Here is a 12,639-nt window from a genome sequence, read left to right as displayed (position 1 = left end):
GGGGCGTGGGGGGCGTGGCGGGGCGTGGGGGCGTGGCGGGGGCGGGGCGGGGGCGGGCCGGGGCGGGGCTGCTCCGTGGAGGCCGCGCACCTGCTGCTCGCCGGGGCCGCCCAGGGCGCGACGTCCACTCGGCGGCGGCCACGGCCTGGGCGGAGACGCGGCGCCCCCCGCGCGTGCTGCGGGCGCGGGGCCGGCCGGGGCGGTCGGGGCGGTCGGGCGAGGCTGGGCGCAGGGGTCCGCCGGGCGGGGGCAGGCCGGGGCCTCGGGCTCGCAGGCCCGCTTCAGGCGCGGCGGCCCCGCGCCCTGGCCCGCGCCCGCCCCGCGCCCCCCTGCCCGCCCCGCGCCCCCCTGCCCGCCCCGCGCCCCGCCCCGCGCCCGCCCCGACGCCCAGCCCCGCGCCCTGGCCCGCGCCCCGCGCCCGCCCCGCGCCCCGCGCCCCCCTGCCCGCCCCGCGCCCCGCGCCCGCCCCGGCTCCCCGCGCCCCGCCCCGCGCCCGCCCCGACGCCCAGCCCCCGCCCTGGCCCGCGCCCCCCTGCCCGCCCCGCGCCCGCCCTGGCTCCCCGCGCCCGCGCCCCGGCCCCAACCCCCCACCCCGCGCCCGCCCCCCCGCGCCCCGCCGCCTACCGTCTTGGCCGCGTCCTCGAACACCTCGCGCGCCTCCTCGTAGGAGCAGGCCTCCTCCAGGCACTCGCGCTCCAGGTTGCCCTTCCGCACCTCCTCCAGGAAGGAGTTGGCCCTGCGCGCGCGCGCCAGCACCGCGTGCGCCCCGTCCCGGCCGACGAACACTGCGTGGACGCCAGCCGTGGGCCCGCGGAGGGGCGCCCGGGCGGCGGGGGCGACCGCCCCCCGAGAAGGAGCCCCCCGACCCCCTCCCCGGCCAGGCTTCTGGCCCCGCCGTCTGAGGGGTGCGCGGGGTGCCGTCGGCCAGGGCGCCCTCGCAGCTCACACAGTCGCGCCGGGCGTGACCACAGGCGCAGCGGCCCCCCCACTGCCCCCTGCAGTGGATCTCAGCGGATCCGCCCGTTGTGCGCCCCACTCTGTCTCTGGGGAGCCCTGTCACCCTCCCGCCCTCCGGCCTGCACCCCGCTTCTTGTGTAAATAAATAAATCTTTAAAAAAAAAAAAGCAGCTACTGTCCCTGCAAAGCAGCTTCCTGCGCAGCTTCCGCCTGGCTGGGCGCCCTGCGGCGGGGAGAGCCCGCTGCGCTTCTCTCGCAGAGGAGCCTCATTAAAGGCCTCCACCAGGGACCCCCAGCCCAGGCTTTCGGGGCTCCCACTCCTTTCCCCTCTGCTGCGATGGGGAGCCCTGGGCCGGTGCCCCCTCCTCTGTCCACCGGACACAGGGCCCTGCCATGAGGGAGGCGCCCGGGCCGGTCTCCCTCCTCCCTGCTGACTGCGGCTCGCCGTGGCTCTCACCGGGAGTCCCTGGCTCCCCGTCTTGAGCGCCACCCCCCCTCGCCCCAAGCCCAGCCCTGAGCTCCGGAGGTCTCGGCTGCCTGCTCCTCACACCGGCAGCTGGGACCCGGCCTGCTGCCGCCGCCACCTGAGGGCCGCCCGGGCGGCTCGGCGTGGCTCCGCCGTGGAGGCTGCGTCTCTGGGGTCAACCCCAGGCCCCGGTCTCTTAGCCCCATCGGGGTCAGCCCTGGTCCTCGTGGGCGCCTGGCGCCGACCCCTCCGGCCTCTCTCCCCACCCCCGTGCTCCCCGCCTCCACCTGCGCGCGTCCCTTCCGCTCCCCCGCCCCAGAGGCCCCCTCCCCTGCCCGCTGCTGGCTGGGCTCCACCGCTGGCTGGGCAGCCCCTGGGTCCCGGCCCCTCCCTGGCAGGGCCGGCCTCGGCGCAGCTGGTCTCCTTTCGTTCCCCTGAGGCCCCTTGCCTGCCTGGTCACACCCCTCCTCGCCTCTCGCCCTCTCCTGCATCTCCCCAGGCCTCTGGCCCCCGCTGGCCCACGGCAAGGCACACCTGGCTGGGGCTGAGACCCCACCTTGGAGGGACAGGGCCAGTTGCCCACTCGCAGGTGGAGGGCATCACCGACCCCCCCCCCCCCCGGGCCACCGCCGCCAGCCAGGGCCATCGCCACGGCCTGCAGGCCAAAGGTCCTTACCGCTCCCCCCAGGCAGCAGAAGGCCAGCCAGGGAGGCGCCCAGCACCATGAGGAGCAGCCGGCCTGCCATGACGGCCGAAGACAGCCTGTGTCCCTGTGACAGCCTCGGGGCAAGGGTCACTGCTCGGCTGCGGGGTGGCCGGCCAGCCAGCTTATCTCAGCCTCTGGATTGGAGCTGGGGCCCGCGGGGCGGGGGCGGGGCAGGTGACCGCGGGGACACGGGGACGGGGCTGGTGGCCCGGAGGGCACGGTGGGACCAAGGCGGTCGCGGTAGATGTGGCTGTTGCCCGCCAGCAGCCGCCCTCCGCCCATGGCCTGCTCGGTGGGGCCCGACTGGGGTGATCCCAGAAGGGGTCTTTGTCCAGAGGGCCAGGCGCCTGCATGCCCTGCCAGAACCACTGTCCCCAGGCTGCGGGGTGTCTCCTCGTGCCCCGCTCCTGCCCTCGTCCAGGGGGGCAGCGGCACCGGCGGCCTGGTGTGGCCACGGAGCCGGGCCCAGGACAGACGGCCAGGCAGCATCCATGACGGAAGCCGGGTCCAGCCCTGGAAGGACCTGCGGGCTGCGGGCCAGCTCAGGGGGCGTCTACCAGGCCAGCGCACCCTCTTGCAGGCCGTGGGGTCAGGGCCCAGCGCTGCCCACCCGAGCTGTCCCCTGCGGCTCTCGTCTCCTCGCGCCTTCACCTGGGACAGCACCTGGCCCCCGCTGGCCATCTCTGGCAGCCAGACCGCCGGGGCGGGTGTGCCACCCTGCTGGCCGTCCTCTGGGCCCGGAGACTCCCGAGTCAGGCGCGGGCACAGCCCCCGAGCTTCTGGGGGGCCAGTGCTCTGAGCTGGTGCCAGGTCGGGGGAAAGAGAAGCGCCGGGAGGCAAGTGCTGTGTGCAGAGGGACAGCGGCAGCCGGGCAGACGGGACGGGGGAGGTGGGGAGCCGGCAGAAGAGTCCGTGCCCCGTTACAGATGAGGAAACTGAGGCGCGGGGAGGCGCCTTGGCCCAGAGCCAGGCAGACCCGGCATGCCCATGGCCCACGGCCCGGCCGGCGGCAGCCCTCCGCGACAGCTCAGCTCACTCTGCCAGCGGCCACCATGCCCGTCCCAGGCCTCGGGCGGTGCGATGTGTCCCGCGGACCTCGGTGCAGAAGCAGCTGCTGAGGCCCTGCAGAGGCCGCCCGCCGTCCAGCGCTGTCCCGCTCTGCCCGAGCCGCCCACTCCCTTCGTGCCCTCGGCGCTGCCCCTCCCTCCGCCTCCCCACGCTGAGGACCGGCAGGAACTCAGGGAACTCAGGGCTCCGGTGGACGCTGAGCGGTTGTGGCTTTATTTCAAGGTGGGCTGGGCTTGGGGGTGGGCGCTGGCCGGGTCGGGGGGGCCAGGTGTGCGCTGGGGGCGCCAGCCGGGTGGGGGGCAACCTCCGGCAGGCGGGCAGGCTCGAGCTGCCCGGTGGGCCCGGGTGGGGGCCCAGCGTGTGTGGGAGGCGGGCGCGGGGCCAGGGGCGCCCGCAGGAGGGGGCCTCCGGGGAGGGGCCGGGCCTCGGAGCCCATGACCGCGGCGAGCCAGGCGGTGTAGCGGGACACCCTGGTGTAGACCCCGAGGTGGCCGGCGGCCGCGCAGCCCTCGCCCCAGCTGACCACACCTGTCAGGTACCAGGTGCCGCGGTAGGGGGTGGCGTGCGGGCCGCCGCTGTCGCCCTTGCAGGCATCCTTGCTGCCGTCCAGGTAGCCGGCGCAGAACATGTTCTCGGTGAGCGCGGCGCGGCTGCGGGACTGCTCCAGGCAGTCCTGCGTCATCAGGCGGGGCACGTGGATGGCCATGAGCACGTGCGCCGTGGCGCCCCGGTCCAGCAGCTGGCCCCAGCCGCTGACCGCAGAGAAGCGCACCAAGGCCAGCGTGCGCTCGGAGAAGGCGCGCTCGGGCAGGCAGAGGGGCACCACGAGCGGGGTCAGCGCCACCGGCCGGCGCAGGCGCAGCAGCGCCAGATCGTGGTCGGTCCTGCCCGGGACGTACTTGTCGGGGACGACGACCTGCGCCACCCGCCGCACCTGCTCGTCGCCGTCCTCCTGGCTGAGGTCGTGCTCGCCTGGGGGCACAGATGCGCCTGGGCGCCGCGTCCCAGGGAGGGAGCCCCGCCCGGCTCTCCCCAGATGGGCCTGGCCTCGCCCCCTGCAGCCCCGGGGTCCATGGGGCTCCCCCTCCGCCCGGGGTCTGTGGGGCCCCCTCCTCTGGAAGGCTGACCTGCGGGCAGTGGGCAGCGGGTGCCGGGACCTCAGCTGACCCCTGGCAGCCCCGGGGCCCCTCTCCAGAGGCCCAGACCTACCCAGCACCACCGTCAAGTTCTCCCAGTTCCTGATCCTGTCGAAACAGTGGGCGGCAGAGACCACCCAGCGGGCGTCGACCAGCGTCCCCCCGCACAGCAGCTGCCCGTTCAGCATCAGCACAGCCTGTGGGCACAGCAACCCGTGCAGGGTGGCCGCCGCCGCTGACCTGGCCTCACGGCAGCGGGCGGCTCCAGGGGCTCTCGAGGCAGGACTTCTGGGGCCCCTGCTCAGTCACCCCGGAACAGCAGGAGGAGGCGAGCCTGCTCGGCTGCACTGGGCGGGGGGCGCCAGGACCGGCTGGCTCAGGGCTCCCCGGAGGAGGCGAGGAGTCTCGGGGACGCAGGTGCAGGGGCGGGGTCGGCAGCCTGGGGCCTGCGTCCCCTCAGGACAGGGGGCGTGGGCAGCCTGGCCCGCGGCAAGAGGCGCTGGGGCCTGACTTGCCCGCGTGGGCCTCTGGCTCGGCGGCTGGAGCAGAGAACGTGTGCTGACCACCACTGCTGGGCCTGGGGTCCCTCACCATGGCCGCCTGCGCTGTGGGTATGGCTGGGCCGCTGCCGGGGACGGGTCGTGTGGGGCCAGGGCCCCGTCAGGGTGAGCGGGGCTGGGACCCCAGGCTGGCCCTCTGGCCCCTCTTACCTGCCAGGGACACTCCCCTTTGGGGCACACGGTGCCACCCACAATTCGCCCTCGGGAGGTGCTGCTGTTTCTCTTCTCCAGAACCGGGATTTTCCCACATGGATATTTAACTGCATACAACAAAGTCAGAGGCTTGGGGCTGCGGGGGGCGGGGGGCGGGGGGTGCTGCGGGGAGCCAGGGGCAGGGCCACTGTGCAGGAGCCAAGGGCCTCCTTGCTGCGACGTCCTGCCCTTTCTGGGAGGAGGTGCTGGCCGCGGAGTGCCTGGGCCCGAGGGGCCGGGGCTGAACTGCAGGCTTCCATGCTGGGGTGGGGTGGGGACGTCTGTCTCTGAAGACATACTCAGGGCACCCCAACTTTGCAACTGTACCCCATTATTTTGAGGTGTCTTTGGAGAACACCCCCATCTTCCTAAATGCACTCACCTTTACAGAAGACTGGGGTCCAGAACTGCCCCAGTCACCCTGATACCAGACATGGCAGGTGGACCCCAAAGCTGCAGGAGGGCTTGCGGGGGGCAGAGCACCCTGAGAGGGCAGAGTGCCTTGGGGGGGCACAGAGCGCCCCTCGGCACTCTGGGCATGGTGGGCTCTGGGGGGCTGGGTGTGGAACCCCGGGTGCCACAGCAACACCCCGCCTGGCCGGGGCACTACCTGAGGGCGCACAGGACACCCCGTCGGGCTGGAGCGTGTAGCCCTTGTGGCAGCGGCAGGTGCGCCGGGCGCCCGCGTGGTCACTGCAGTACTGCTCGCAGCCGCCGTTCTCGTAGGCACAGATCAGCTGCTCGTCCTTGTCTGGGGACAGAGGCTTGGTGGGAACCCCGCTGGGGCGCCGCTCAGACCCCGCCGCACCGGTGGGGCCGGGGTGCCCAGGGAAGAGCAGCCTCGGTGCCCCGACTTGGGGGCCCTGCACCTATCCCGCCCAGCAGGTGCAGCTCCCGGGGCCTCGGCTCTTGGCTGCACCTCTGGGGCTGAGGCGGGTGGGCTCTGGGTGGCCAGCCCAAGGCTCGGGGGGCGCCCACAGTGGCCTTCAGAGGAGGACGGGCCACTGCAGAGCCTCGCAGGAGAGGGTGGGAGAGGCTGGGGCCCGGGCATCGCACGCCAGGTCCCCCTGGACAGGGCAGGGACACGAGCCTGCCAGCTCTGCGAGTCCCCCGGGGCCTCCGTGGGCCTCCTGGTGGCGGGGCCTGGACTTTGTGGCGCTCTCCTGTGTGGAGGGGGCAGTGGCCGGCTCTGCTCAGCTAGTGGGGCGGTTGGCTAGCCCAGGGCCTGGCAGGTGGACATGTGGCCAGCTGTGACGGGGTGCCCACCGGCTCCCGGGGGGTGCCAGGCACCCCGCACTGGGCTCAAGGTGCGGGGGCCGACAGGGGCCTCTGGGCCTGAGGGTCAGCAGCCGGAGGCCCCGCCACCGCCTGGGCCGCCCACCCCCTCGGGGCCCTCACTTGTCTCGCAGTTGCGGCCCTCGAAGTCCCCGGGGCAGAAGCAGAGGTAGGACTGCAGCTGGTCCTCGCAGGAGCCCCCGTTCTGGCAGGGGTTGGAGGCGCACTGGTCCCCATCTGCGGGCGAGGCGGTGTGAGGCGCGGCGGAGGGCAGGGCGCGGGGGCCGAGTGCTCACTCACCGTTGTACGAGACCCAGAACTGCTTCTGCGGAGACAGGGAGGCGCTCGGGAGCCTGCGTCCCTGCCGCGTGGGCCGGCGCCCAGGCGTCTGCTGTCCGGCTCTGGCCGCCCTTCCCGCGCCGTGGCCGCTCAGTGGCCAGACCCCGGGGGCTCAGGACGCCCCGCCTCGAGCTGGCGCCTGCACCTGTCTCCTGACGCAGAACGGTGGGTGCCGGGCGGAGGCCGAGCCGGGCCCGGGGAGCGCCGTGGCCGGGCCGCGCACCTGGCCCGGGGCAGCTCCCCAGGGAGGCCATGGTGGCCCGGCCGCTCACCGTGCGCTCGGTGTCCCTGAAGATCTCCCGGGCCTCCTCGAAGGAGCAGTGCTCCTCCCGGCACTCGCGCTCCAGGGAGCCGGCCCGCAGCTCCTCCAGGAAGGAGTTGGCGCGCCTGCGGCGGCCCAGCACGCGGTGGGCGTCCTCCTGCGTGACGAAGACTGGGGCACGCGGGCGTGCACGGCTGCCCGCAGCCCCCGCCCTTCTGGCCCCGCCCCCGCCCACCCCCGGGGGGAAGGAGTCCTCGGAGGGTGTCGGCCCCGCTGGGAGATGGCATTGGGGTGCTGGCGCTGGGGGGGCACCCCTGCCTGTCGGCAGGGTGTGGGATGATGGGGAAGCTGAGCTAACCAGGGCCCAGGGAAAGCACAGCGGGGTAACTGAGTCCCGGGGAGGCCAGGGGAGGCGGCTTCGGGGAAGGACAGGCCTGGCAGCAGGACATGCGTGTGGCCAGGGCCTTGGGCAGGCAGGAGGCGGGAGTGGGGCGCAGTGAGGGCGAGCAGTGAGGGCGAGCGGCCGAGGCCGAGGCCTCTCTGCTTTAGGTCAGAGAGAGGGGGAGGCGCTGCGGAGGGGACGGCTGGCCTGGCCGGCAGGGGGCAGGGAGCGCGCGTGGGGGAAAGCAGGGAGGAGGCCCACGGGGGCCTGGGCGGGGTCTGCAGAGACCCCTGGAGCAGCCCCGAGGCCAGGGCTCTTCCTTGAGTTCTGCAGGTGCCCCCGCCCCTCGCACTCTCCTCGTGGGCCGCTCGGCGCTGGAGCCTGCGGAGGGGACAGCGCAGCCGGATCCGGTCCCCCAGGGTCCCCAGGCCAGAGCCACAGAGCGCAGAGCAAGGGGGCGGCGCCCCCAGTCCTGGGCCGGACACCCAGCGGAGCCCCAGGGGCCTGCACCGCTGCAGCAGCTGGCCTCTGCAGGGCCAGGGAGGCAGCTCAAGCTGAAGCCTCAGCGCAGCCCTTGGGACAGCGGCCCGCGGCTGTGGGGGCCAGGGACGCACCCTGACTTTCTGGGATGCGGGAACATACCTGCCGCCAGAGGCCCGCGCAGGCCCAGCAGGATGCAGAGCAGGACCAGGGGGGCCATGGTGAGGGCCACTGCGGCACAGTCCAGGAGGCCTCGAATAAAGTTCTCAGCCTGCGAGGGGCGGGAGGGGGCGGGCGGAGGCCGGGCTCAGGGGGAGGACCCCAGGCAGGCCCGCCCAGCGCCAGGGCTTGGGCCTCCGCCCACTGCAGCTCAGACTCTGAGCCCTGGGACGCGTTGGCTGGCAGAGTGGAGGCAGGAAGGGCGCAGCCCCCAGGCCAGGCCCCAGGAAAGTCACAGAGAGGGAGGCTTGCCCTGGGGGCCTGCTTCCGGGGTGGAGTCCACCCAGGAAGGGGGTCTGCCCAGGAAGGGGGCGTCCCAAGCAGGGGCCCTGTTTCGGCTGCAGCGGCTCCCAATGTTGGGGCAACGCAGTCTGTCTCTCGGGTTCCTCTGGGCCTCGACCAGCTGCTCTGGAGCCCACCTGGGCTGGGGACTCCATGTGGCACTTTCCCCGTGAAACCAGGCCTCCCATTCCGGGCCCGCGGGGCTCCCTGCACTCGGCACGCTCTGGGCGTGGGGCTGCCGTGTGCACCTTGGCCTGGAGCCGCCCCCTCCGCTTGAGCCCACGGCCCGCCGGCCCCGGCCGCCCAGGCCCCTCCCCACCGCGGGTCCTCCCGCCAGGCCTTGCCCTCGGCCTTGTTTGCCGACCTGTGTTTGGGGACAGAGTCCCTGGGAGGCGCAAGCAGGAAATGCCGCTTCTGCGCCCCAGGCCGAGGCCGCAGCTCTGGCTCTGGCCGCCCCGGGCTCGGACATCAGTCTGGCTGCGGGAAAGGCCCACCCCCGGCCAGTTGCGTGGTCCCCCCACGCGGCTGCCCACGGCCGCTGTGGGTGCGAGCGTGCCAGGGGCGGTGCCGGCCCCCGCACAACCACTCACACGCCCATGCAAGACACGCGGCCCCCACGCAAACGCTCGTGTACACACGCGCACACCCATGCACGCACGGGCACCGGTGCACACCATCACGCACATGCTCGCCCGTCCCCACGCGTGTGCGTGCACACGGCCCGCCGCCCCCCGCGCACACCTGGGCTCCGCGTCCGCCTCCGCTCTGCCACCCACGCCTTCCTGTGGCCGCGGCCCACGCGCAGGCCAGGGCCTCTCCTCAGGCGTCGCTTGCTGTCTTTTGTCAGAAATGGACGCCTGCCCGCAGGTGACAGGAGGCGTGTGCTCTGACGTCTGGGCACGGGGAGTCCGCTGCTGTCCCCTCGGCGGGGCCCCCGCCTGCCCCCCCGCCCCCCTCCACGTGGCAGTGCCCGCGGCTCCTGCTGCAAACACGGCAGCCAAGCTCTGGCCCTGCAGAGCACATGCTCAGCTTTAGGTGAAGACGCCGAGAGCGGGGAGGGCCTGCGGCCCGGCCTCCTGCCCAGCGGCTCCACCATCCCTGCGTCCACAAACTCCGACATGTTATTTCACGGGCTCAACCACTTGGTGGCTGTTGAAAGGTGTTTTGTGGTTTACTTTTGCCAAGAATGTGAATGGCTTTCGTGGGTCACTGATCTCGGGGCCTCTTACTAAGATTTTGTTCGACACATTTTATTAGGTCAAAGAAATTTTTTTCTTCTGTTCCCAGTTGCACGGGTGGAGGCCGGGGCGGAGATGGGGTAGCGGGGGGAACGTGAAACTGCTGCCACCTGCCTCCGGGGAGCCGCTCTACCCGGTTTGCAGGGGCCCTGATAAGCAGCATCGAAAGAACAACCAGTCCCGAGAGAAAAACTTCTTTGAAAAGCAACTTCGACTCCACATTCTCCACCTTCCCCCAAGGCCAGACCCTGCCCTATAAAAGCTTGTTCTCATCCCCCAACGGGTGCGACTTCTCTGTGCGTGGCTTCTCTGACCCCCGCGGGGGTCGGCGAACCTCGTCCATGAGCGCAATAAATTTCTTGCCCGTGAGAAACTTCGCCTGCCTTTCCTCTTTACCGCACCAATTCTTTCACCAGTGGGCTAAATATTAAAAATGGAAGTGAATAAAAAGGGATTTTTTTCTTGCATCTATTGAGCTAGTCATCCCCCTGCCCTGGTTCTTTACGGCAAATCACAGCAATAATTTCGTGATATCAAACCACCCTTGCATTTTTTTAAAGATTTATTTATTTATGCACACAGGATCTGGGGTACAGGCCAGAGGTGGGGGGTAAGAGGACTCACCAGAGACAGAGCGGGGAGCAGAACAGGCAGCCTGACCGAAACACACTGCTGAGGGGAGAGCGGGGAGCCAGGAGAGGTCTGCTGCGCCCTGTGGGACCCTCCCTGGCCAGGGATGGAACTTGCGCTGCAGAGGCTGTGGACAGCCTCATCGGTTGTGTCTTAACCCCTGTGCCACCAGGGAGGCCCCCCCCCCCTTGCATTTTTGCAATAAACTTAATTGGTTAGAAGATATTACTTTTGTTTATAACATACAGTTGGGTTTTGTTTTCTTATACCTGTTCTGAAAATTTTGCATTTGTTGTCATAAATTTATTTCCCGTTATGTCATCTTTGTTGGGTTTATGCACCAAGATTAAACTGGCTTCATGAAATGCTGAGTCCGTCCCTCCTTTCACCATCTTTGAATATAGAAATATTTTAATATAAGACATTTACCTTAAACAACTGAGCCTGATACCTGCTTGGGGATGATTTTTTTTAAGTGCATTTCAATTTGTTTAATTTTTATCCATCAACCAGGTATTTTATTTCTTCTTGATTCATTTGAACAGCTATTTTTTTTAAAAGACTATCCATTTATGCATACAAGATCTGGGGTACAGGCCAGAGATGCAGGGGGGTGAGTCACCAGAGACAGATTGGGGAGCAGAACAGGCAGACTGACGAAATCTACTGCTGAGGGGAGCAGCGGAGTCAGGAGAGGTCTGCTGCGCCCTGTGGGTTGCTCCCTGGTGGGCCCGGGATCGAAGCTGTGCTGCAGAGGCTGCGGATCCATTCATGGTGCTGTGCTTAACACTTTATGCCACGAGGGAGGACCAAGAACAGCTATTTTTTTTTATAGTTTTTTTTTTAATAGAGGCATGTTTTATTTATTTATTTGTTTGTTTGTTTGTTTATACAAGCACTGGGCGCAGTCAGAAGCGCGGGAGGGTGAGAGAATCCACCAGAGCCAGAGCGGGGAGCAGAGCAGGCAGAAGGACCGAAGGACACTGCTGAGGGGAGCAGCGGGCGGCAGGAGAGGTCTGCGCGCCATGCGGGACCCTCCTCCGGTGGCCGGGGAGCAGCCGGGGATGGAACCGGCGCTGCAGAGGCCGCGGGCAGCTCCGCAACCCGGCGCTCAACCGCTGCGCCACCGGGGAGGCCCAAGAACAGCTATTTTTTAAGGAAAAGTTGTACTTTGTTGTTCATAACGGAGCTTTCATTTATATCTTCTCTTGTGAAGTTTCCGCGTCTCCCTACATCACCAGAGCACATTTTTCAATGAAAAGACTTAGTATTTTCTCCTCTCCATAGCTGTAGTTTCTTCTTTTGTGAATCGCCTGCCTAAATGTTTCCTTCAACGGGCGACACATTTATTTTGTCCCACAGAAGCCGGAGAGGCCGGAAGCGGATGGTGCGGGGCCACAGCCAGCGCCCCGGGTCTGCCCAGTGGGGCCCCCGGAACGCCCCACGAAATTTCCCTTCTGATTCAAAGTGGGTTAGAAACACACTTTGAAATTTCTGGCGACCTTTTTCGGTTGTTTTGCGGGTATGTCGTGTGCGTTCCGAGTGTGCTGGGAAATTATGTGCGTGTCTCTCCTTGTCAGGACCAGAGGGAGATGATCACACCCCGACGCGCCGGCCCGGCCCGGCCCGGCCCGCTCCCTGTCCAAACGCTTTGTTTTCGTCTTTCTTTTGCTTCCAACCTTCGTAGTTTCCTTCCCAGGTCTCTGCCCGCGGTGGCGGCGTCTGGTTCATCCGGCCACGGACGCTGCCCGGGGGGACACGCCGTCCCCAGGGAGCCTGTTCTGTGCTTGCTCTTTGCTCGCTGTCCGCCTGCCGGGGCCGACCTTTCTTCTCCCCTTTTGGGTCAGAAGTTACCAACTGGATTCTTATTCTGATATTAATGTCACATTTATTTTGTGAGCTTTACACTGATGGTGCCAGAAGGTTATTATTGTTGTATCTTAATTGCTCTTGACAAAGTAAAGGGGACCGTTGCCCGGGGTGCAGGCGCCTGCTCCCCTGCCCTCCCGTGCCCAGGAGCAAAGGCGGCCGGGCCCTCCCTGGGAGAAGCAAATGCCATCCACCCACGAAAGAGCTCTGAGATTCAAATTTTATTTACATGAGCAGGTTAAAAAGTGAACAGTGACTAAACATGGTCTTAAAGTGCTTCATGAGATCACGACACCGTGGGCCGGCCCGGCTGAGGTGGCGCCAGGCGTCCCCACGGTCCAGCAAATAAATTACCCGACGCGTCATTCTAGTAACTTACACCCCGGAGAAAAGTCCCGAGCCGCTGCAGGTGTTCCATCGCCCAGCAGAGGCCCGGCCACCAGCCTGCATGGGGAGGCCCGGCCGGGCGGGCGGCTGCCGGCAGCCGGGGCGACACACGCGTCCTCGCGGCAGCCACGCGGACACGCGCGGGATGAACCCGCCCAGCCAGGACGCAGAGTCCCAGCGAACAGACTTTG

General features: G+C 68.5%; 2 protein-coding genes across 2 annotated transcripts in view; both read right to left on the bottom strand.

Annotated features, from left to right (window-relative positions):
* The window catches only part of F10 (coagulation factor X), a gene marked incomplete at both ends in the record, with an annotated part of 6,916 nt that extends 4,747 nt beyond the window's left edge, over positions 1-2,169 (bottom strand). The window contains 2 exons of the mRNA XM_084234923.1: positions 625-785; positions 2,100-2,169. Of these exons, the coding sequence (XP_084091049.1) occupies positions 625-785; positions 2,100-2,169 (231 nt within the window). The remainder of the gene's footprint in view (positions 1-624; positions 786-2,099) is intronic.
* Positions 2,170-3,414: 1,245 nt separating this feature from the next.
* F7 (coagulation factor VII) lies at positions 3,415-9,905 on the bottom strand (the record flags this gene model as incomplete). Its single annotated transcript, XM_084234922.1, has 9 exons — positions 3,415-4,169; positions 4,407-4,530; positions 5,044-5,153; positions 5,696-5,836; positions 6,484-6,597; positions 6,661-6,685; positions 6,972-7,132; positions 7,986-8,094; positions 9,897-9,905. 9 exons carry the CDS (start codon positions 9,903-9,905, stop codon positions 3,415-3,417), a joined length of 1,548 nt encoding a protein of 515 aa, XP_084091048.1.
* Positions 9,906-12,639: the final 2,734 nt, after the last annotated feature.

The sequence above is a fragment of the Talpa europaea genome (genome assembly GCF_964194135.1).
Source record: "Talpa europaea genome assembly, chromosome: 6".
NCBI lineage: Eukaryota > Metazoa > Chordata > Mammalia > Eulipotyphla > Talpidae > Talpa > Talpa europaea.
The sequence above is the reverse complement of the archived record's forward strand: the minus strand, read 5'-3'. Positions and strand labels throughout refer to the sequence as shown.